General features: G+C 39.4%; 1 protein-coding gene across 2 annotated transcripts in view; it reads left to right on the top strand.

The window, feature by feature from the left end:
• The window catches only part of LOC149196433 (switch 2-like), a 150,743-nt gene that overhangs the window by 80,809 nt on the left and 45,707 nt on the right, over nt 1–24,227 (top strand). The window contains exons 5-8 of one of the 2 annotated variants that reach the window (XM_089405554.1): nt 5,428–5,554; nt 5,638–5,913; nt 6,104–6,431; nt 17,602–17,734. In XM_089405554.1, coding sequence (XP_089261680.1) covers nt 5,428–5,554; nt 5,638–5,913; nt 6,104–6,431; nt 17,602–17,621 — 751 coding nt within the window. In that variant the 3' untranslated portion in view covers nt 17,622–17,734. Of the gene's footprint in view, nt 1–5,427; nt 5,555–5,637; nt 5,914–6,103; nt 6,432–17,601; nt 17,735–24,227 lie in introns of those variants that run through there. The other variant, XM_089405553.1, reaches the window with a different exon arrangement.

Raw genomic sequence — 24,227 nt, forward strand, 5'->3', positions numbered from 1 at the left:
GCACCAACACTGTCTTGTCAAGGCACCAACCTTGAATTTAGGAGTACCAACTTCCAAGGACACCAATCCTTTCAATTTTGAGGCACCTACCTCAAGGGCTCCAACCCTCTGCTGTAAACCATCTGGATCTACTTGGTTGTAATTCTCTACTCCCAACCCTGCTGGGCCTATGATTTACTTATGTCCTCTTGTTCCTTCCACTTCTGCCAGAGCTTCGGCTTCCTTTATTTTCTTATAGTTTTTCAGTAATCCAAAACTTTCCTTGTTCTCTGTTTTATATTCCTGATACCCCTGACCTTTGTCTTCCTTTCTCCGCCGGCTCTTCGGCTTCCTCAACGCTCGCTTCATCTTTCAGCTTCCTCCGCGCTCACTCTTCAACTTCCTTTGTCTCTTCAAATCCATCAATACACATGGGACACATTAATGTGGAAGAGAGGCCGAATTACAATAGTGTTGCATATTAAAAAATATCAGAGGGGCCCTTTTTTTAATATTCATACAATATACATAAATTGTTCACAGAAACCATATAAGAGAGACTATAGCCATATAAAAGGTTCCACATGCCACGTCATCCTTTTATTGTAATCGCCGCTTTTGGAGGTTCGCACATAACATAGCCGATTCCCAACTGCTGACTAGAGCGGATGCGATATGGTATTAAACAGTTATTAATAAGTTCGTCGGGTCCATATGCTTATCGCAATCACCAGATCAACATTCCTTTGAACATTGCGATTACCGCAGATGCAACATTTGATTTAGCCATGCTATATTGGTGTAGTCGGGTCCACAATTATATCGCAATCGACGGATTTTAATGTGGAAGAAACTTCAACAAGGTTTGCGATATTGCGACGGACGCAATATTACAATAGGGCATGTTATAACGTTGCAGCGGGTCTGCATACGTATCGCAATCGGTGGTTTGGGGGTGACAACCCTTTATAACTTGCGCTATGAGAGTTCCGATAAGCGGATGCGATATAACAATACATCATATTGTAATGGTCCCGTTGGTGTATATATATATATATATATATATATATATATATTGCAATCGCATATTTTAATGTGGCAAGGCTTAAAGCCGGAATACAAGGATACATATGAAATACATTGAAAACCCCGCTCCGAAACACTTAGCCGGACTTCAACTATTTATACACCCGGACATATATATCGTCGAGTCCGCACATGCACATTTTCCGATGTTTGCCTTTTTCGGATCAATCCTCCACCGTAGATCTTACCATCCCATCCGACGGTTGATATTACACCCGACCAACAATGTTGCTCGGTGATCTTGCATCGTAGATCAAAATGCATTTGATCCAACGCTCGACAATGATATCAGGTGAGCTACGTGCACGAGGATTACCCGCCTGATAAGGCGGTTTCCTCTCTCCTTCTCTTGCCACGCGTCAGTCGATGAATGGTATCGGGTGATCAACCCTAAATACCACTTACAACCTTGAGTCTGCTCGAAAATGGTTAATTGTAATCAATTAATTAACAATTAAATAGCTAAATGAAAAGACATTAGTCCTCTGATTAGGCATGGCCAGTCAACTCCTATCAAAGGAGCATCGCCTTAGCCTTGTAATCATCATTCAAATATTATCAATCAATTAAATATATATTACAAAAACTTCTGTGTATTTCTCAAAAACAGTCCGCAATTAGAAATTAATATTTCTAACAACATTCCTCGCTAAGAGGGAGTGTTGATTTCTGTAGCATTAGATGTGCTCTAGCCTTGAGATTTTGTAGGGAGGCTAAGACACATGCATTCTCCAATACCTAGAAATTGTTTCGGAAAATTCCAACTAGAGATGATTTAATTAAAATAATTAACTTTTTTTAAATGGTTCCCTAAGTCTAAAGTTAGGAAATATGGTTAATTAAAAGGTATTAATTAAATCTGGTGGAAATCTTCTAGAGGAAGACAAAGATCAACTCCCAATTAAACTTAGCCGTTGATTATGTTTTAATCTTGGCTGTTGGTTCTCGAACGAGAGATTATAAAGAGTTCGATGGACACTTGGAGAACACACTTGTGCAGTTTGATTTTGCTGGGAAGTATTTCTTGTGTAGCAGTTGTGAGTTGCTAGAAGTGGCCCAATAAAGTCGAAGCAGTGAGAGAGAGGCAAGGATAGTAGATCAGAGAAGAGTTTTTCCAGATCCGGGGAGTGCAAGGCAGAGAAGGCAGAAAGAGGTTCAGAGAGGTAGTGCAGTGCCACGTAGAGGCAACATAGTGCTTCAGAGGGAGTTCGAAATTTTGCTGAGGAGCAGTCGAGATCTAGTGTCAAAAGCTGAGGTTTGAGACCAAAGGGCCAGAGGATCAAGTTTCCAGCTAGCAGAAGATCAGAGGAGGAGGTGATGCAGTCCCTAGAGGCTGTGACGCAGATCTGCGTAGGCTGACGCAGAGGCAACGTGGGGCTAGCCATCCAGAGCCCAGATCAGATTCGGATCGCCAGTGACAGTGTGAGATTTTTCTCACTACCTCTTTTTCTAGTTTATTCTCTGTACCAGATTGCCAATTTGGGCATCTAATAATTTGTACTCAGATTACTATTGCATAATAATAAAACCTTGAGCTGTTGCACCAGTTTTCCCACATTGGGTTTTTCCGGGGACGTTTGTCCAAAAATAATAGTGTAATTGTGTGTATGTTTATTTCTCTCCAGTGTAGTATTTAGTTTCCACAATATTTTATTTTGTGTACGCTGCAGTGTATGTATTTCGATATTTGCCATAGAAAACCGCAAGTAATTTGTTCAAATTAATTTAACAAATAGGAGAAATATCATCAGTTGCTGAAGTAGGAATCGGGTCACCATTTTTCACATTCTCTAGTTGTCTCCTCTTCAATTTTTTTAAATGACTGGGTATTTCTGGTCTATTATGCCTTGTCACCTCATTTGCTGCTTCGCGTTTGGTTACTTGGCCCATTACATCTGCCAAGTGTTGTGTCAGCCTTTGACAAGCTCCACCCCCAATCTTTTGTTTGCAATATTTGCAATACAATTCAAACCCTATCTTAAACATGAGATTGAAGAGGGGCAGATTTAAACTTGAGAAAGGAAATAAAAGAAAGAAAAATGGACAAATTTCAGATCTGCAATTTCAGAAGGAAAAACATATTTGGGAATGAGAAGATGGCCTAAAGCCTCCTCCCAGAGATTCCAAATCCACTAGAAAGCACCGAACTAGCTCCAAAGCAGCTACATGCTTGCTACTGCTCAAGTATTTTTGCTGAAATTAGGAGGCTCACATATGCTAAAGAAGTATCTGAATGAGAGGTTTGAGGCAAATAGGAAGCGGGAAGGGGAGGGGCGAGGGAGTCTCATTGTAGTAGAATATTGGTGTTTAGGAAGTGTTTTAATCCTTATTATAAAAAGGGTCCTTGTGTGTGGTCTGTGAGTTGGCTCGGCCAGTTTGCACTGGTTTGGGTGGGTTTGGCATTGAACTGGCCCAAACTGGTCTGCCTGTCTAGTTTGCTTCTTGAGTTAACTTGGTCAGCCATTTGCTCGGCTGGTTTGATTGGTTCTGAATCAGACTGGGCCAAGTTTGAAATCTATATTGGATTGTAGTTTGAGTCTCATTGACCTTTTAATGGTCTTTATGGTAATTTGTGGTCATGAATAAAGCAGTGCTGTGGGGGAGCAGCCCCCCCTTGCTCCCTCTCCCGAAGCACGCTCCGAATAGAAGCGCCTCAGGTAGTGACCCCGGGAGCCTGCTCCCTAGTTGCTTCGGTTTAGGAGCGATTTTTGGGAGCATGCTCGTACAATTTTATTTTATTTATTTATTTATTTTTGTTCGCTCCCTAGCTTTTCTTCACAATTTCTCTCTCTCTCTGCTGTCGAACACCCTTGTAGAAGTATGCGACAAAGCTAGTGAGAAGGAAAATGATTGGAACAGCAAATTTTACATGCTCCCATTGTAAAACAACCTACACTAGTTCATATACTTGTGCAAGAAAGCATCTCTACAAGATTATGCCATGTGATGAAAATAAGATTGTATGAGTCAAAACTTGTGATCAAGTGCTAGCAAAAGATATGAATAGATACAAAATAATGCCCAACCGCAATACAATTCCTTCATAGAAAGAAAGGGTTGCCTGCTAGAGTAAAAACCGGTAAATTAACATAACTTTTAGCATCAAATCTTCCTAATGAATGGTCTAGATTGGCTACAAAATTGCAATATTTACAAGTTAATTTTCTCAAAATTTCTTTTCAGGGGCGCTGCCCCCAAACCCCCTCGTCTTGGGATCCAAACGCCGCTGGAACAAGGCCTCTAAATCAGGAAGATAATCAGGTTCCGCACCCAACATGATGAGAATCGAGATGTTGTAACTTGTGGACGTGTGGTTGATGAAGATTATAACTACTAGATGGTTGATGTTATTTGGTTTAATCCATGTTTTTATGCTTTTTATAACTAATTCATCATTCTACATGCTTTTGTTGACATATATGCATCAAAATATATATTATATAAAAAACGCTCCCAAAATTGCTTCCGTCACGGAACTTTTGAAAATTGTCGCTCTCCACTCTCGCTTCTACTCCCGCTTCCAAGAATTCTTGGAATAACGTGATCTTATCTTGATAAAAAGTTTTGAAGAAACTTGAAAATATTCATTCTAGCTGGTGTGGTTGGTTCAATCTTCCAAATTTTCATGTACATGTTGAATTTCATTTCAATTCAAGCACTTTGTTGTGCTCAAATAGAGATGTAATTTATTGATTGGCTATTTTAAGCAATGAGATTGGAATGCACACATTTTCTTCTATTATCAATGTTATTTTTTAAGCAGTCTCTTTCTTAAATAGGAATTATTGTTTGATGTTTAGTTTCCATCCTGCTATCATATTAGTCCATCTTTATAAATGTTACAGCATCTGCATTAAAATGCAGCACTGGAAGGTCCTAGTCTGTCATGGTCAGTCCATAGCACCTGTAATATGAAGATACTTTTGGCACTTTACTCTCAGTGTGCCTTGTTTTATTTTGCCAATCCTGATAATTGAAGTATTGGTATCCAAACCTGTTGTCGCCTGAAACTGTTATTCACTTGTTTGCTTTGGAAATGATTCCGGAGGTCATACATTTTTTGTTGATGTCTTTTTAGAAGAAGTTGCCTGATTTTCTTTTTCTGCTTGCTGTACTTGTTGCATTCTAAAGTATTAAGAAGGGCCAGAATTTGTCTTAGCTTATCTTGGTGAATCAGCAGCCTGTGGAATGAGAAATGTGAAGTTTCTACATACAACCATGTAAAAGGAACCAGTCGAGTCTATGGACCTGTTCTGTAGTATTTATCAAATCAAATATGTTTTGTTTGAGGTTATTGAGACTTGAAAAGAATGGATCTGATCATACTATTACTCAAAAGTATGAACAATTTTCTCTCTGCAGGATGTTAGACATACTGGAGAAATTTCTTATTCGTAAGGGCTATTGCTTTTCTCGGCTTGATGGGTCAACTCCAATGAATAGTCGCCAGTTCCTTGTTGACAATTTTAATAGAAGTCCAAGCAAGCAGGTGAGTGACTTGTTCCTTGGGTTTTCTCAGATGTAAATAGAAAGGGATTCACATGTTTGATTGTTTTATTTTCTATATTGCAGGTCTTCCTTATTTCTACTCGTGCTGGTGGGCTAGGACTAAATCTCATTAGTGCAAATCGAGTGGTTATATTTGATCCAAACTGGAACCCTGCAACGGACTTGCAAGCACAGGACCGGTCATTCCGTTATGGGCAGAAACGACATGTTACAGTATTTCGCTTTCTTGCTGCAGGGTCCCTGGAGGAACTTGTTTATACCCGCCAGATATATAAACAACAACTTTTCAACATTGCTGTTTCTGGAAACCTTGAAAAACGCTACTTTGATGGTGTGCAGGTATGCCTTTTTGCAGCGTTCTTTTTGAGTGGGCCTGTCAATCCTTGCTTTGGATGATTGCAGAATCCTTGTGGTATTGTTTCCCTTATTCTATTGAGATTTATGTGAACAAAAACATCATTATAATTTCAAAAGAATACTTTCATTCATGCAACTGTTGCTGTAAATATTTCACCATCTTGTGGTTCAGGACTCGAAAGAATTTAAGGGGGAACTTTTTGGCATCAGCAATCTTTTTCGTGACCTCTCTGACAAGATATTCACTAGTGAAATTGTTGAACTTCATGAGAAAAGATTGCAGAGCTTTGGACACCGTGATGCTGCTGGAAAAGGTCAAACAGCAGTCAGAGCTATGCCTATGGATCAACCAGTGCACATCTTGGAGAAAGCCTCTAGCTCTAAATCTGTGGAACCGCCAGAGATAGTTCCTGCAGGTAGTCGAAGTAATAAGGAGATCTTAATGAAGGAAAATCACAGAGAGAATTTGCCAAAACTGGCTGATATCCTAACAGATGCTGGTTAGTAATCTATGCATCATCTTCTCAATTATGCTTGCTTCTCTCATTCCTTAACTAGATGATACTTTACAGATCTTGCTATTCTAACTGAAGTCCTGTAGCATTAATAGAATGAGAATTGCATGCTAAATCAAGCATCTCAGATTGCTAACTATGTATGTTGGTGGTTCTGATCAGCAGTTTCATGAAAAAGGCAACCCTTGCATATTTGATATTAATATTCTCTGTATGGATTCTGCTCAATACAACAGTCCGATAATTTGGTAGAATGTGGTTCATTATATGAAAGAAATAATACATCCTTTTAATACTTACAAATGACCAAAGGCAGTCAATGGGATTATTGATTGTTTATATACATGTGAATTACAATTAATGGAGTGGATTTGGCACCTCCAGAAAAAGGCTATAAAAAGGAGGTGTGCCGAAGGAAAGCATCTCATCAAATGCTAGTAAGAGAGCAAATATCTAATGATAGATAGACTAGTACAACTATAATGTGTATGTAAGGTCTAGTTGAGGATCAGATCAACTGGCCTGTGTCATATCCACAAATATAAAATCACTTTGGGCTTTGCAAATGCTATCTGCTGCTGTAGAATCTTCTATGCTCGGGTCTGCAAGAAAATCAGTCTGATGTGGCAGAAATCCCACTGTTCTTTATATGGCATTGTTCCTACCAGGTGTGATCACAAGTCCTAGTAGTGGTCTTCAAGCTTATAATAAGATTATGGTCGTAATCCCCAGGTCATAATAGCAAAACAGGTACAATACAGTGCCCGGAATGTTTTCAGCAAAACTTAAGAAAATCAGAATACAACACAGCAAGGATCTCTCTCTCTCTCTCTCTATATATATATATATATTTCTGAGGAGCCCCAAAAGGTTAGCTCAATTGGTTGGGACCATATGCCATAGGCATGCTGGCAATGGGGAGGTCACGAGCCCCATATGGTTACCAGCTGCAAGGCTGGTGGTTGATTTTCCTTCCATTTGGCAATTTTGGGGAAGAGGGGGAGTGCTCTGCGAGGTGATGATTACCAGCTTTTGTGCTGGCCAAAGCTGACTGGGTTCACTGGAAAATAAAATATTCTTTTTCTAAGAATAACCTTCTGGGATATCCCTCATATCCCTCTTCCCTGGAATATCTGGATGTATGGGAGCCGAACTGTCAATGAGAATAGTGGCTGGTAATAAAGTGGGTTTTAGTGGAACTTGAACCTCAGTTGGACCAGAACTGGAGACCACATGGCGAACTCTGCCTTGAAACTGTCTGTTTGAACAGATTGAGGTTCAGATAACCAAGTTCCAACTAGGCTATACCACAGACACACACACATGCAAAAAATTTATAAGACAAAAAAATCGGAATATCATTTGTGAATTTCAAGTTTGGAAATAAAGCCAAAATGAGAGTTATTATTAAGGAAGGCTCAAGCCTTCTATGTATAAGTTGATTTGTAAGAAAAAAGGGTTAGCATTCTTCTGTTGTTATTTTTGTTTTAGTGAGCAAAATACCCACTGAGATGGCCAATACATTGTCTGAGAACACTGATAAAACATTTAAAAAATGTTCTGCTGAAATGCTTCAACTGTATTTCAGAGGTGTTTTGTACAAGGCTATGTTTCTGAATATGTAAACATGTTTCCATCACCTAAGGGCGGCTTTTTCAGTAACATAGTGCAAAAAGTCCAGAAATTTGGAAGGAGAAGCCATTCTTCATATTTTTAAGTTAGTACCAGATGAATATGTTTTATGAGCATTCTGTATTGTCAGAGTGATTAATGCATGGAAGCAAGCCAGTATTTATCTGAACAATATCCCTACGATTACTACAGATTTTGCAACACAGTAATCCCCTGAACTATGGCTTTCAACTAAAATCATTTTGCATTTTCACTTCTTAACAAAAATGCATTCTATCACTTAATGAGTTATGATCCCTGTGCCTTTCATGTCATTGTGCATAGGTGTCCCCTATGAAGCCAAAACCTATCAGTGAAAGAAAAGACTTCCCTTGTTATTATATGAGATGCAGAGAGTATCAAAAAATAAGAGTAGAGAGTTCCCACAACAAAACTATGATGGATTTATTACATCAAAATATTGTTATATATTTATGCATCAGTCGTTGTCTTAAGATAGACAATCCATCTTATCACAATCATGACTAGTTGAGAGAATAAACTCAACCACATATTTATCTAGGAGCTAATCTAGCTCTCATCTGACATCCGTCGAAAGTCACTCAAGAACGCTACTCACTTTTAGAAATACCCTCTACGTGACAATAAACAATACAATAACATACCATGTGACTAAGCAACCATTAGCACACACGACAACTAGGAGTTAACTATTCCTATAGTCCCCCTTAATAAGTACTTGTCTACTGAGGTCTTCATCAATATCTGGTCTACTGCAACAACTGCTTCTTTAGATGCTGAAGATGCTCCCACTGTAAGGAACTAATCTGGTTCATATGATGAATATCCAACAAAATGGAATAATATAAAAAAATCCATATGGAAGGAGAAGCCGTTCTTCATATTTTAAGTTAGTACCAGATGAATATGTTTTATGAGTATTCTGTATTGTCAGAGTGATTAATGCATGGAAGCAATAAACAATAGAATAACATACCCTCTACGTGACAATAAACAATACAATAGCATACCATGTGACTAAGCAACCATTAGCACACAAGACAACTAGGAGTTAACTATTCCGATAGTCCCCCTTAATAAGTACTTGTCTATATGTTGTCTACTGAGGTCTTCATCAATATCTGGTCTACTGCAACAACTGCTTCTTTAGATGCTGAAGATGCTCCCACTGTAAGGAACCAATCTGGTTCATAAAATGAATATCCAACAAAATGGAATAATATAAAAAATTCAATATGGATTAAAATATTGTTTTGAATAAAAATATGAGAGATGATAATTTAATGATGATATTACAATGAGGGGCCATGTATATTGGTGGCCTTTCACTAAAAGTCATGTCCTTTCATTAGGATGTGTGTTTTCATTAATTATTATTATTATTATTTATTAGTATTTACTATTTATATTTATATAAATATATGTTTATTATATTCCTTACCCTTTAAAAATGTTTTGTCCTCGAGGCTTTATTTTTTTTCTCTGGCTTTGTGTTGAGAGTTATAGCTCACATATGAACTTTTACACATGTTCAATGTGAACATGCGAAAATTAATTCGAGATATTTTTGAAAAGTAATTCTATTTTATAATTCACTTTAGTAAAAAGAAGTGCAAGTCATATTTAGCACGAGTCTAAAATTATATCTCATGCATGACTTGGATTAGGGGTAATCTTAAAATTTGATTCTCTGCTAAAACTATAAAAACAACAAAGGTAGAGGCTCTCAACTCAGTTGGGCAAGTTGAGTTATGGAGTGGGAGAGAGAGGATGCAGTGAGGAAAAAGATGCTTCCAGCAGCACACAGTTCCATACAATAGTTTTGTATAGTGGTATGAAAGTTCAGACAGCTGTATGTATATTGTTGTAAGGATGAGTACAATCACACGAACAGTACCCTATGGATCTAGTCATACAGATAGATCCATACAATTGTACGGATAGGCTGTACAGATTGTCTTGTTGCTGCCTAAATCGACGCCTGGGATTATCGTGGAGAAAGTCTCTAATTCCACTTGGTGTGGCCTTGGGGGCAAGTTGCAAGCTGGGGCCGCCACCCAATTCCCAACTCCTTCTCGGCTAACTCCTGGCAAAGCCAAAGGGGCGTCGTCCCTAAAGGATAAAACTAAGGCTTAATTAGTGATATGCTAAACAAGTTCTAGGAGTTAAGATGAGTTAATGAAATTACAATTCAACATTATCAAGCTATATCATCACATGTGCTTCAAAATAAATGCATTCGCAAGTACCTAATCATCACATGTGCTTTAGCATAAGAAATAACTTTTCAAGTACATCACATATCATTCATGACAAAAATATATAAGAACACCAAAGCAATATAAGGATATGATCAATTAAGAGACCACTGCCAAAATCCGACTAGATGATTGCAAAAAAAAAAAGTTGGAAATGACAGAGACTGAAGCAAAGTACTTGAAATAAAAGTTGCTTGAAATAAAGTGCTTTGAAATTGTAAACCAACTTATAAAATCAAAGCAATGATATCGAGTACGCAATGCGAAATGTAAAGTGTGATGAATTGCTTCTTGGTTGATTTTAGAGTTAATTAGGTTATCTCTTGAGTTAATGTAGATTAGAGAGATGACACCTAATCTAATGTGAAACTTTTCCTCCAAAACTTTATCTAAGCAAAGATAAGGATGGCTGCAAGGAGATCCAATGTGGAGAAGCTTAGCTTCATTAATGAGTATCCACTTGATTTCTCAAGTCAACCCACTCGCAAGTAGATCCAACATTGGACATGCCCAACCTGATTTATCAAGTCGAGTGTTTACCGTCTCCAAGATTGGAAAAAGCTATGGGTGGAAAGGGGGCCTTATTAACTATACAACTAGTTAAGCTGGAGCTTAATTTCCTCTAAATGCAAAGGAATTCAAATCCAATAAAACTAACAAGTTAAGAGACAACTAAATTAATTTGCTCAAAAGGAAATGAAAGGATTTGCAATTTCTAAACTCGTGATAAGATGCCTTGCATAGATGACGCTTTAAAGGAAGAGACCAAGATCAACTTAAATGAATAGGCAAGTGAAATTACAATAAAACAAGTTATGAACAATGATTGATTTGCAAGGAAAAGGAAATGCTCAAGATAGATGAGAATAGTTCATAAGACTCATTCTAATGTATGCATGTAAATATTAGAGACTGTGATCTATGAAATGAAACAAAGTACAAACCAATTAATCTACTTTCGTTTTAAAGTGATGAAACAAACCAATCAATCAAGCACATGAAGGCCTTCCCCAAATTAGGAAGAGTGGGATGCCAAGGGGAAAGAGTCCCCAAGCTCCCAAAAGAAAAGGTGATTTTTATTAGAGTTAAGAGTCAAGACCCCCTTAAATGATGATGAGGATATGGAGCAAGTCCCTTGGAGAGGTTTACAAATTGTCCCTCAGGAGGGAATGGATACCTCTTCCAAGTTTAATTATTTACAATAAGCACATTATAACTAACAACCTCTTCTTGAGAGGAATGCAATGAAAATTAGAGAATTAATCACACTTAGGGACCAATTTCTTGGCAATATTGGGATTCGGGAAATTCCAAGAAGGTGAATGTCACAAATACAAAGATGATTGTGCCCTCCCTAAGAGGATTTCATATCTGCCCAAAAGGACTGGTTACTTTCCTCTCAAATCTGCCCAAAAAGGGAGCTTGAAGTGTTGGGTTGTGTTATATTCTTTCGGTCCATGGTTTTGGACGCGATGGTTTTCGGTCTATGGTATTGGATGCTTCGGCATGTATAAATATGTATTGTAACATTGAATATAATGAAAAATCAAGCTGGTGGTCCCGGTTTTGGGATCCAGGGGAAAATCTCTGTGTATATGTGTTTTATGTGTTATGCTCTCGCATTGTTTATTTTCTATGTTTTAGAATTCGTATGCAGGTAATTTCTGTACGGGGTTAAAACCTACATGAAGGTCTGCTAAACAATTATAATATATCAGTCCAAAAGAGGACAGATTTGCCCAACAAAACGTAGTAAAAATCAGTTCCCTTAAGTAGAGAAATTCTGCCAAACAAAACAAGTCGCTCGCTGCCCAATATCAGTCCCAAAATGAAAGAGAGATCAGCCTTAGGAGACACTTGATCCCTGCAGAAAGAGGTCAGCAAAAGACAAGGTCAAAGATGCCAAGCTTACTTGGGCATCCGCAAGATTAGTGATCAAACTAAATCTGAAAAAATTGACAAGTTAACTATACTAGAACTTGAATAAATCTCTATCCTATAGCAACCAATACATGCTTGGTTAGACCAGCTCCTCTTGGCCAATTTGTAGCTGTTAGGACAGCCACTAAATAGCCTTGAAATATCTTAGATTTTCAATAAATACATACATAAGGTAACCAAAAACAGTTTTAGAATTTTGAGGAGGGAAGAATAGATGTTGGGCTTCTTTTGATGTCCTCCTTTTGGATGTCTTTGGTTGCCCCAAATGATGGCAAGATTGTGAATTCCTTAGCTCTTGAAGGTTGGTTGATTTAACCAACGATTTCCCCAAACCTTCAATATTTCAAAAGGCAAGCTGTGCTTCACTTGAGATACTTGCATCCAACAATTAGTAAACTCAAGGAATAGATTTGCCAAAGAGAGAAAGATAACTTGTGCTATTCACAAGTACACAATGTCATCAATTCAAATTTGCACAACCATTAGAAGGTATGCAAATACTTGTCTACCTCTTCCTAGGAAATACTGCCCCTATTTGGGCCTTGATCTACCAGAAACAGTGCAATAAAATCAATTCAAAACAACACAAGTATACCTTGCATTCAGAGGAGTCACCAACATCAAGCCCAGATAAAACCTCCAAAGGCTTTCTTTATTATCATGAAACAATTCAACAACATATATCCAAGCATGAGCTTCCCAACCATGAACAAATGAGAGCTTTGTGGGTTTATTTTTACATATTTGGGAAAAAATCCCAATGAAATGAGAGATGCCAATTGCCAAAGAAGTTTTGATTACAATGAGCTCGAATTCATCTTAGTGTAATGAAGTTGGTCCAAGTGTAAAATCCAAGCAAGTCGAGCTGCCATAAGTGTCTTTGCGCTGGCTGTGGGTGTCTGCTTGACTGGCAGTGTGTTATCTCTGCTGGCTGGTGCTTATTAGATCCTTGTTTTCTATGTGTGAAGGAAGGTGGAGTGTAGGGGAGGCAAGCTCCCACTTAACTCTCAACAAAGCACAAGTGTGAGACCTTGTAGCAATTGTCAACCCACTGCCAACCAATGCTATGTATTATCTCTTAAAATGGAGCTGTGTACTAGCTGTAGCAATCTATTGTGTGGAAAGATGTTGCACCTTGGTGATAAGTGGAGGAGATGGGGGAGTTAACTCCCATATTGGCTGCCATGTAACTCAAACAAAGCTGCCAGCTCCTAAGTGATGGACTCGGCCTCCTAGAAGACTTAGTTAGGACCACATTTCGTGGGATTTAGTCTCCTAAACTAGCTATAGAAATCGCCAATTTGCCTTTCTACTTGGCACTGAGATATGGCCCCTTATGTAATCTTCGAAGTCATCACTTACTTGGTCTTTGACTTCACTTTTATGCTTTTATTTTCCACCTCTTCTACTTGGTGACATTTATTATGTCCACCATTTATTAATTCTTTTCAAAATTTTCACCACTTTATGCCACTAACATAGGAAATGTGGGTTTTGATGGGTTAGAAGTTATTTTTTGACCATCAAAGTGGACCATAGAAGAATGTTGGGGTGGAGAGCATGATTTTTAAGTACTTATATGCCACCAACAACTTCTAGGCTCACTTATTTACAATTTTTTGAGTAATTTAATTAAAAACCCTGTCCCGCGGGAATTTTTAATAAATTGAAAAATCCTATCAAAGCCTAATAAAATTTCGTGACACTTTAGATATGTCCTAATATGGTAATATACATTGACTCTAGGCACGAGGATGGACCCAGGGCTCAATCATCAAGCCATTACTCTAGCTTTGGATGTACGCGCGTGAAATTTCATCTAATAATTCATTGTTGAAAAACAAGAATAATTAGGTAAGTGAAAAATATACTCTAGAGTGTACTCACTCAACAATTGAGTCCTAAGTCGCTTAAGCCTTTTACAAAAGGTCATCATACTAGCGACATTTAATACAATTCCCTGCAAGGTTGTGAAATTTGAGAATAGAAGTAGAGAGAGGAGAGAGAAAATGTCAACAAGTGCTTGTTGACTTCTAGATTTCTGAAAAATTTGAGTGCCTTGTACTTTGGGCCATGGTGTCTTCAAATTCTTCTAGGTGCAACCTAGCCGATAACATGTCCTACAAGTCATACAACAACTTTCTATTGTCTTTGGTTTTCTTTAGTAGGTTACACAAGGGCAGGTCAAGGTGTCTTTTGGTATTCATACATTGTTGTTTTTATTTGTGATCCAGTGGGATATTGGTGGCCACTCGCCTATTCCACCTAGACCTCCAGGCGGTATCATCAATTTCCTTGTTTATCGCAACATTTACCATTTTTAGTAGTTTTTCAAGTCTTGAACTTTCAGAGCAGTTTTGACCCCTTAAATGATGTTTTCTTGAGGTCCGTAGCAAGCCTGTAGCTTGTAGTACTCAAAGAGATCTTTGCAACTAGGTATCATATGCACCAAACCAAGATAATGTGACCAAGTTATGACCTTGGGAAGTTGGATGCCAAACTAACTCCAAGGGGGCCCACAAACTCTTGGTGTTCCATCTCTTGGGGTTAGGGTTTTGGTTGTTTAGGGTTTTCCCTTGTTGTTAAATAATAAAAACACCCCTGAGCTTCATTGTAACACAGTTCAGAGGCATGTAGCCACCACATCTCTTCTCAGAGATAAGCTACCATTTCCCGAGCTAGTTTATTTCCATTTCTCTATGTAAGCATATTTCAGTGCTTTGATATTAATGAAATAAAATTTTATTTCTATTGCATCTCTGTGTTTATGTGTAAATCTGTATTTTGTCGCGTTCTTGCATAAGTCCAGATTAGTGGTATCAAAGAGATCTGCTCTTTCTCTGTTTTTCTTTGCATGTCCCCAACGAGGTCAGGGTATAAGGTGTTAGGGCTCGAACTGGTTGAACCTTTGCAAGAGTAGCCTTGCAAACTCCGATGACCTCCCATGGCAGAAGAAAAGAAAGCCGAGGGGCAGGAGATCCTTTCAAAATATTGCTCGAGGAAGCCCTCGAGCGACAAAAGAGCGCGATGATAGATAAATTTGCTCAGATCCTTTGATGACTACCCACAAGTGACACATCTTCATCCAACAACCACTCTGGAGGCACCACTCCTTTTAAGGTACAAGTTAACTTTGACATTCCCATATTTGAAGGCCAGATAGATGCAGACGCCGTAGATAGATGGTTAAATCTGTTGGAAGGATATTTTTCAGTTCATGACTTTTCTAATCGGAAAAATATTAATTTTGCTCTCCTCAAAGCCGCCCCACATGTCAAGGACGGGTGGGAAACCTATTGTGAACAAAAGGATGAGAGAGAATCCTCACTATTTTCAACCGCACCTACTTGGAATTCTTTCCGAGACGCCATCAAGGAACAATATTACCTTGTCGGGAGCTATGAAGATAAATACATAAAGTGGGCCATGCTGTGGCAGGGAAGGGACCAAGATGTGTCAGAGTTCACAAATGTTTTCCATACCCTTCGCATGAAGCTGGGTATCAAGGATTATGAGTGGCATTTGGTACTCAAGTACAATGACTGTTTACACAAGTACATCCAAGACGAGATGGAGTTCCTGGACATCTTCGTGCTTGGCACCGCCCATCGATATGCTGTCAAGATCGAGCAGAAATTTAAACAGAAGAAGTGAGACTTTGGATCTGCGAATCCGAAGAAAGGGAAAGGCGCCCTCAAACCACAAAAGAAAGGACAAAGCCAAGGCGGTGTTAGCCTCACTCTCATAATAAAACAATTATAAATCCAAATATCATAATTAAATAAATCAAATCTTGAGAATTAAGAGTTAGTTCCTCAAACTAGGGAGTTTAGTTAGGATGAGAGATTCTCTCCAACTAGTTCTCCTAGATTAGTGTTTTGTTGAGAAAATATCTCAACCATAGTGTCCAAGATAGACGTACTATCTTGAGACCAACTTCCTCATGTATTTATTTGTACTATTATCATTCTTTGTACATTGGATTGATTAATAATGAGAATGTGAGGAATGCTGTAAGGCTGAGGCCTTTTCCGCCATGTCTGGTTTCTATATTTCTGAGTGTTTATTTTATTGAGTTTATTTTATGTGTGTTAGTTTCCTTCACGTGGTATCAGAGCCTGTGTAAAGAGTGTTCAGCAGAGCTTGTGCGTGGATTGAACCTGCTCAATGAAAAAAAAAATCTTGTGAGAGCTATGGAAGACTACAATTTTCTGACCGTGGAAGAGCGTTTGATATGGAGCAGGAATTTTCTTGCGGTTGATGAATACCAAGAAATCACTGCTATGTGATGATTGTGGGAGATGTTGCTGTGGAAATCACTGCATAAACTATTAGCGCAATTAATAGAGCAATCTGCTCCATCGAATTAGCTCTCAGACAGTCGCTCAAGCTTTTCCGAAGGCTCTGGCCTTAATCAGGCTTGGCTGATAAATATAATTTCAGCGTGCGTATTCAGAGATCCCGTGACTTTCAGGCACCCCTTCCACTACAGGCACCATTAAAAGCTTTTCATCACAACCGAGGGTTTGTATACAGGCCAGTTAGTTTATAGCAGTAAAAAGGCCAATCACACCATGGGCAACATGCTGCCTCTCAGATCTATTCCCTAGAGAGCTATCGTCTGCTATGTGGAACAAATCCCTTGATCGGAGGATTCAATTTGGATAGGCGCTCCACCAATTCCTTCATATCATTGTTAGTATATCCATTCTGCCGGACATTTTCTTGCCTGCTCTGCTCCACATTTGCCTGAGAATTTTCTTTCGAGATCTGCCTTAAATTTTCCCTTAAATTCTGGCAAATCTCATGGTCTGCTGCATGTCACCAACCTCAGAGCTAGTTAACCACAAAGTCTAGAGCATCTGCAATAAAGGGATCTTGTGGTTCGTTTGGGATTCCTGTCAGGATATGTCGCTTCAACAAAAAGGATGGAGTCCAATTTATCAGTGAAGACTAGCATGTTTTATCTGCAAAATAGCTTGTATCAAAAATGTGTTTGATAGTACCAATGATTTTACTCTTCTTGGACGATATTGTGCAAACAACTGTGCTAAAAAAACTGCCAAGTTCTGTCCCATAAAGATGGACATGATGTATATCAATAGAATTCAGGAATTTCTCAAATGAATAAAGCCATTCTTGATGACTAGATATAGGTGGCGCATCTGCAACAATTACCCGATAACCCTTCATTGACAAAAACATGATCTGTTTGTAGAAGACATCAGCTGTTCCTAACACAGCAGGAAGTTTCCCACAGACACTCTTATCCCCGTTTTGCACCGTCTCAATTCTTTTGGCAGGAAATGATCGGGAACCATAATCTTCAACATTAGAAGACTGCTCAAAGGGAGCTGCAGCAGCAAACAGATTACTTGAACAAGGGGCAGCAGCGATGGTGGTTTTGAAGATGGCAGATTTGCAACTCTGCCAAACCTCCTGAGCGCCGGAGAGCCATTCTACTTCTTCAATGATAATTCCAAGGGATTTCTGCAGTGGCGAAAATTTCCGTTGTGCGGGACTTGCCTAAAGGTATGCACCAAAACAAAAAAATTACAAACGTTTTCATACATATGGTGAATAGTATTCAAACGCATTTTTCCCATTATTCACTTATGGTGAATGTTTAAAGAAAAAGTTTAATTCACTTTTTTCAAAGTGATTTAAAAAATCAAGGAGAGATAAGTAGTGTTTGTATTTTTGTTTTTTTATGTAACTTATATTTTGAAGTGATGGAGAGATAAGGTGTAATAGTTTTAAACAGAAGTTTTTTGGAGGTGTAATAAGGTGTAGTATTTTGTATGAGATTTTGGGAATGGAGTTTAAATTTTATGAAAGTAAAAATTAAATTTTTTTATTGTGGAGATATAAGGTGAGGAGTGCTAAATGTAAATTTTTTTATTTTGGAGTAATAAGGTGAAATGATTTTTTGTATTTGGAGTGATAAGTGGAATTTGTTTTAGAGGAAGTTATTGTTGTAATCCAAAGTAATATTTTACTTTGAGAGAGATTGAATCACTAAACATCTAGATTTTGAAGACAATCTGCCTCCAAGGAGTTCTCAAACTTTGTGCTTGAGAGATTTCAACGAAGATGTTGAAAAGATGAAAGGTTGATGTACTTCAATATTTAATAAAGAAATATTTTTTGTGGTGTTGAAGTGTCCTAGATCTGCCCGAAATTGAATAAGGGGATCTTAGGTACACCGTGTGTAATGAATGTGTGTGCATGACTTGTATTCAGATTATCAAAACGCTCTCTATGTTATGCTTAAACAACTACATGCACATAAGCACTCTTGAGCATAAGAACGCTTAATCAAACTCCTGTAATCAAGCTTAAGTACACAAGCACAAAGCGTCACATCATCAACTTGATAAGATGATCTTACAAGCAAGTACATTTCACATCATGTAATCAAGGCAATCAAGTTAAGGACGCTACAAAAATCAAGCATTTCAAGCCAAGACGACATCAACATCATCAACACTTTTTGTATCACTTGCAGATAAAACATTTTTTAACTTAATTGTACGGGTGCATTCTCGGTGGTAACCTACACCCTAATTTGAATTGTTAAGGTGAATACATCAAGTCAAGTAAGTCTTCAACTGAGTCCTCAAGATTGAACTTGTCATTTGTCTCTTGGGTGCATTTTCGACAGTGTTCGACACCCTTTCTTTTTTTAAATTCAACACATTCAGTGAGTACATTCAAGAAAGCACAAAGTGTCAGTAATCAATCAAGCAAGTTCAAGCAAGCAATCATCATGAAATGGGTGTGAATTCTAGTATTCTATTCTTCAAGTGAGCAATAAGTAATAAATCAAGCGAGCGTGTCATTCAATCAATCAAAGCAAGCTAGCGTGTCATTCAAACAACCAAGCAAGCGAGTGTGTCATTCAAACATCAAGCGAGCGAGTTCTACAAATCCAGCAAGTATTAAAAGCAAGCGAGCGTGAGTTCCAACAAGTTCACATGGCGAAAAGCATTCAGTTGTTAAAGATTCGTAACAAGTTGATTCTCTCAGTTGTTGAAGACATGCTACAAATCATCAAAACAACTCTTGTTGATATTTCCATGAATCTACAACAAGCACATGAAACAATTGAGTTCCTTCAATTGGAGTCGCAACTTCAAAGAGATGAGTTGCAACAGAAATGTGATGTTTCCAAGTCTTTCATCTGTGCTGATGAAGATAAAGATGTTGATTCCAAGTCACTGATCCAACCAACTTCAAGTGTCAAAGTGGTCCCTGATCCAGTTCAATTTTCTTCCAAACCAATCATCAAGGCATGGGAAGAAATCCAAAGTAACAGAAATCAACGAGGCTTAGGATATGTCAAAGATGATGCCAACTTGCATATCCCAGATTATTCAAGGCCCATTAAGTTTGTTAGTGTAGGGTTTCTAGCACAAATCACATCGGCTAGTTCTGAGAAAGTTGAAGACAAACAGAAATACACACAAACTAAAGTTGTAGACAAACAAAAATACACACAAACTGAAGTTGCAGTCAAACCAAAATGCCTTCATTGTCAAAGAACCGATCATCTGGAAGATCAGTGTTTTGATCTCCATCCTTGTCACCATTGTGGCAAGTCAAATCATTCATCAACACAATGCAGCAAACAACAACAATCAAGCAGATTGAAGATTGATTATTCATGGATTGATCCCTGGGAATGGTCATCCATGGTCAGAAGATTGTATAGGTTTTACAATTGAATTCACTCATACATATTGCAGCCAACAGTAAAAATGAAGATGGTACTCTCATGCAGTTGAACGGGGGAGTACACCAGTGAAACACTCCTACACCTGAAGGGGGGGAGTTCAAAAATAATTTGAAGAAGATTGTCTCTCCTTTCAGCTGACAAAGGGGGCAAAATGTCAATGAAATTAACAGGTTGTCAGACTGAAAGTCTCGACAACATCAACAAAGCAGCCAGTGGGCATTTTCATCAGCGAGTGAGCATCAACAAAATTTGCCAGTGGGCGATTGACAGTAAAATCAGTCGTGAGCAGTTTTCAAAAACAACAAAAGCAACAGTGAGTTGTTTTTCAGCCAGTGGGCGATCATCATCAACAGATACACCAATGGGTGTTCATCACATTTTGTCAGTGGACACAGGATGCTGACACATGATGGAGTTGTCATGCGACATTCAAAGATGAATCATACATGCAGTTGATTCATGTTCTCTTCAGATTTGAGTTTTTTCAGCATCCAGCTTTGGCGGTTTTTTAGGCAAATGTTTTTTGAGGATCAACTTGAGAACTTGGAAGAGGGTTGCTTGTTCTTATTTTGGATTTATCATTGAGGGGGGGAATGTTAGCCTCACTCTCATAATAAAACAATTATAAATCCAAATATCATAATTAAATAAATCAAATCTTGAGAATTAGGAGTTAGTTCCTCAAAGTAGCGAGTTTAGTTAGGATGAGAGATTCTCTCTAACTAGTTCTCCTAGATTAGTGTTTTGTTGAGAAAATATTTCGACCATAGTGTCCAAGATAGACGTACTATCTTGAGACCAACTTCCTCATGTATTTATTTGGACTATTATCATTCTTTGTACATTGGATTGATTAATAATGAGAATGTGAGGAACGCTGTAAGGCTGAGGCCTTTTCTACCATGTCTGGTTTCTATATTTCTGAGTGCTTATTTTATTGAGTTTATTTTATGTGTGTTAGTTTCCTTCAGGCGGGGCGACCCAGGACAACCCGCCGAAGCTACAAGCAAATAACAACACCACGAAGACAAAGAAGGACACAGAGAAATGGTGTGAGTTCCATAAGAGCCCTTCACAACACAAGTGAGTTCCGAGCTAAGCAGTCATTGGTGGCCGAGCTGAAGGCTTCTGAATAAGATGCATGTTTCGATTTTGAGTCAAAAGCTGACAAGGGGAATGACAAAGGGAAGCAAACTATCGATGCGGAGCCTAGTGCCACCATTGCCACCACCAAGATCTAGAAGGATGAGCCCGAAGATCCAAAGGAGGGGGGGCGACTCTTCCACTCACAGATGTGGGTGAAGGGTTCTCAGCTGTAGTTCATTTCCGATAATGGGAGCCTAAAGAACCTCATTTCAGCAGAACTTGTGAAGCAGTTGGGCTTACTGACCACACCACACCTGCAGCCGTACACCATCGAGTAGCTATACCAAGGGTGAGATCTCCGCGTCAGCCAACAGTGCCACCTTCCCTCCAACATCAAGCCCTTCACAGATGAGGTACTGTGTGATGTTTCTCCTCTTGAAGTTTGTGATGTATTATTATGCCAACCATACTTGTGGAAGTGACATGTTGTGTATGAGTCTAGGCTTCACATTGTTATTATTACTTTGGGCAATAAGTTGTACAAGATATTGAAGGTAGCACCGCCTACTGCCATTTCTTTGATCACTGCGAAGAAATGCAGTAAGATCATTTCCCATTCCAGGAAATTTGTTTTCCTTATGATTCGTCGTCAGGGCAAGAAGACAATTGTGGCCATGACCTCCAGACAAAGCTCTTTTGCACGACAACAGTAGATGGACAAGGCTATGGAGGTGTACAGAGAAATCTTCACCTCACGCACAAGGGTACCTCTACACTGTTAGGTCAAGCACTCCATTGTTCTGATCCTGGGCACGCTGCTACCCAATGGACCGATCTATTGACGCTCTGTTATGGAAAACGATGAAATCAAGAGGCAGATTCAAGAGCTATTGCAGAAAGGGCACATCAGGCCAAGTTCATCACCCTGTGGGAACCTGATCGTGTTGGTACAGAAGGACGGGACCTGGAGACTCTGTATTGACTATTGGGCACTGAATAAGATCACTGTCCAGAATAGGTATCCAATCCCACAGATTGATGACTTTCTGGACTAGCTCAAGGGCACCAAATTTTCAGCAAGATTGATTTGAAGTCCGGTTATCACTAGATGCCGATTGAACCCTCCGATATGTGGAAGACCTCTTTCAAATCCAAGGAGGCCTTTTCGAATGACTGGTCATGCCTTTCGGGTTGACGAATGCCCCCGCAACCTTCATGAGGCTGATGGACGACATCTTGCGACCCTTCACCAACTCATTCATGGTGGTGTATTTGGATGACATTCTGATCTTTAGCCAGAGTTGGGAAGAGCACCTCCGTCATATTTGACAGGTCCTCACCACCATCATATTTGACAGGTCCTCCAAACTCTGCGACAACACAAGTTGTGTGCTAATTTGGAGAAATGCACTTTTGGTATGACCCAGGTTCAATATCTGGGGTACATCATTGATGAGCGGGGTGTGCATGTGGACCCAACCAAGATACAAGTCATTCGGGATTGGCCAGCCCCAACCACTCTAACAGAGCTCCGTAGCTTTCTGGGTCTTGCCAACTTCTACCGCAGGTTCGTGTTGGGTTCTCTCATATCACTTGGCCTTTGAGTCAAGTCACCAAGGGAGGAGTGAAAGTAAAGTTCTTTTGGTCCGAATCCCAACAGAAGGCATTTGTCGAGTTGAAGCACCGCCTCTGCTCTGTACCAGTGCTCACATTAGCAGACCTGCAACAACCATTTGAGATTGAGACAGATGCCTTTGATTATGCTATTGGTGCAGTTCTTACTCCGCAGGGGCATCCAGTGGCATATCACAGTGAGAAAATTTCAAACACAGTTCGAAAGTATCCCATCTATGACAAAGAGATGTATTCCATTGTGCAGGCTTGTCGACAGTGGAAGCATTACATTATGGGGAAGGGAGCGATCATCCACACAGACCATCGACCCCTGCAGTTCATACAAACACAAGGGAAGTTGTAGAACGATCGCCATAAAAAATGGTCCACATACCCGCAACAGTTCCATTTGAACATTAAGTACAAGAAGGGCAAAACCAACAATGTTGCAGACTGCCTCAGCCGACAACCAATCATGGCGCTAATCACTGTGCTCGACTCTTGTGGGCACGAGATTGCGGGGTGGCCACATCTTGGAAGGCAAATAAGTTCCAAATTTTCACCTCTAGGATGCACTTTTATGCCACCTGGAACACCTTTGTGTTCCTTCAAGTGAGCATGCCAAGATGATTTGGGAGGCGCACTATAGTCGGGTCATTGGAAATTTCGGGGTAAAGAAAACAGTGGCAGTGTTGCAAAAGTATTTTTATTGGCCAAACCTTCTACAGGATGTGGGGAAGTACATCAGATCCTGCACTGCTTGTGCCATTGCCAAACCGACCATCAAGAAGCAAAGTCTATATTCCTCTGCCTACTCCTAGTCGACCTTGAGAATCCATCTCCATGGATTACATGTCGGGCCTTCCTTCTACTAAGCATGGCAACAATTGCGTTTTTGTGGTTGTCGACAAATTCTCTATGATGGCCGTTTTGGCGGCCTACAAGAAGAGTATCATAGCAGAAGCCACTGCTAAGCTCTTCTTTGAATGAGTGTGGGTACACTTTGGGATCCCATAGTCCATTCTCTCAGATCGGGACAACAGGTTTTTAAGTACATTTTGGTCAAGTCTTTGGTTGATGTTGGATACCAAGCTCACTAAGTCCACGACTTTCCACCCCCAAATTGATGGTCAAACAGAGGTCGTCAACAGGATGATCGTACACATTTTGCGCATGTACAATTTGAAGCATCCATGCACATGGGATGAAAACCTCCTTTATGTCCAACACAACTACAACGAAGCTCTCCATAGGTCAACTGGCCACAACCCCTTTCAGGTGGGATTGGGATTCCAACCACTATGTTCCATTGATGTGGCCATACCATTTGCAGCTACTCAGGCAGATTCGGCCCATGTTCAATGGTAAGCTAACAGGGCTAACAACTTCATTGAGCTTATTCAGCACATCCGCCACCTAGTCCATCACAGAATGGACAAAGCCAATGCCAAGTACAAGCAGCGACATGATCAACATCGGGTGCCACACAAG

This window comes from Pinus tabuliformis, chromosome 2_2 (assembly GCF_031772625.1).
Source record: "Pinus tabuliformis cultivar Carrire ecotype Pingquan chromosome 2_2, CPIR1, whole genome shotgun sequence".
Taxonomy (NCBI): Eukaryota; Viridiplantae; Streptophyta; class Pinopsida; order Pinales; family Pinaceae; genus Pinus; species Pinus tabuliformis.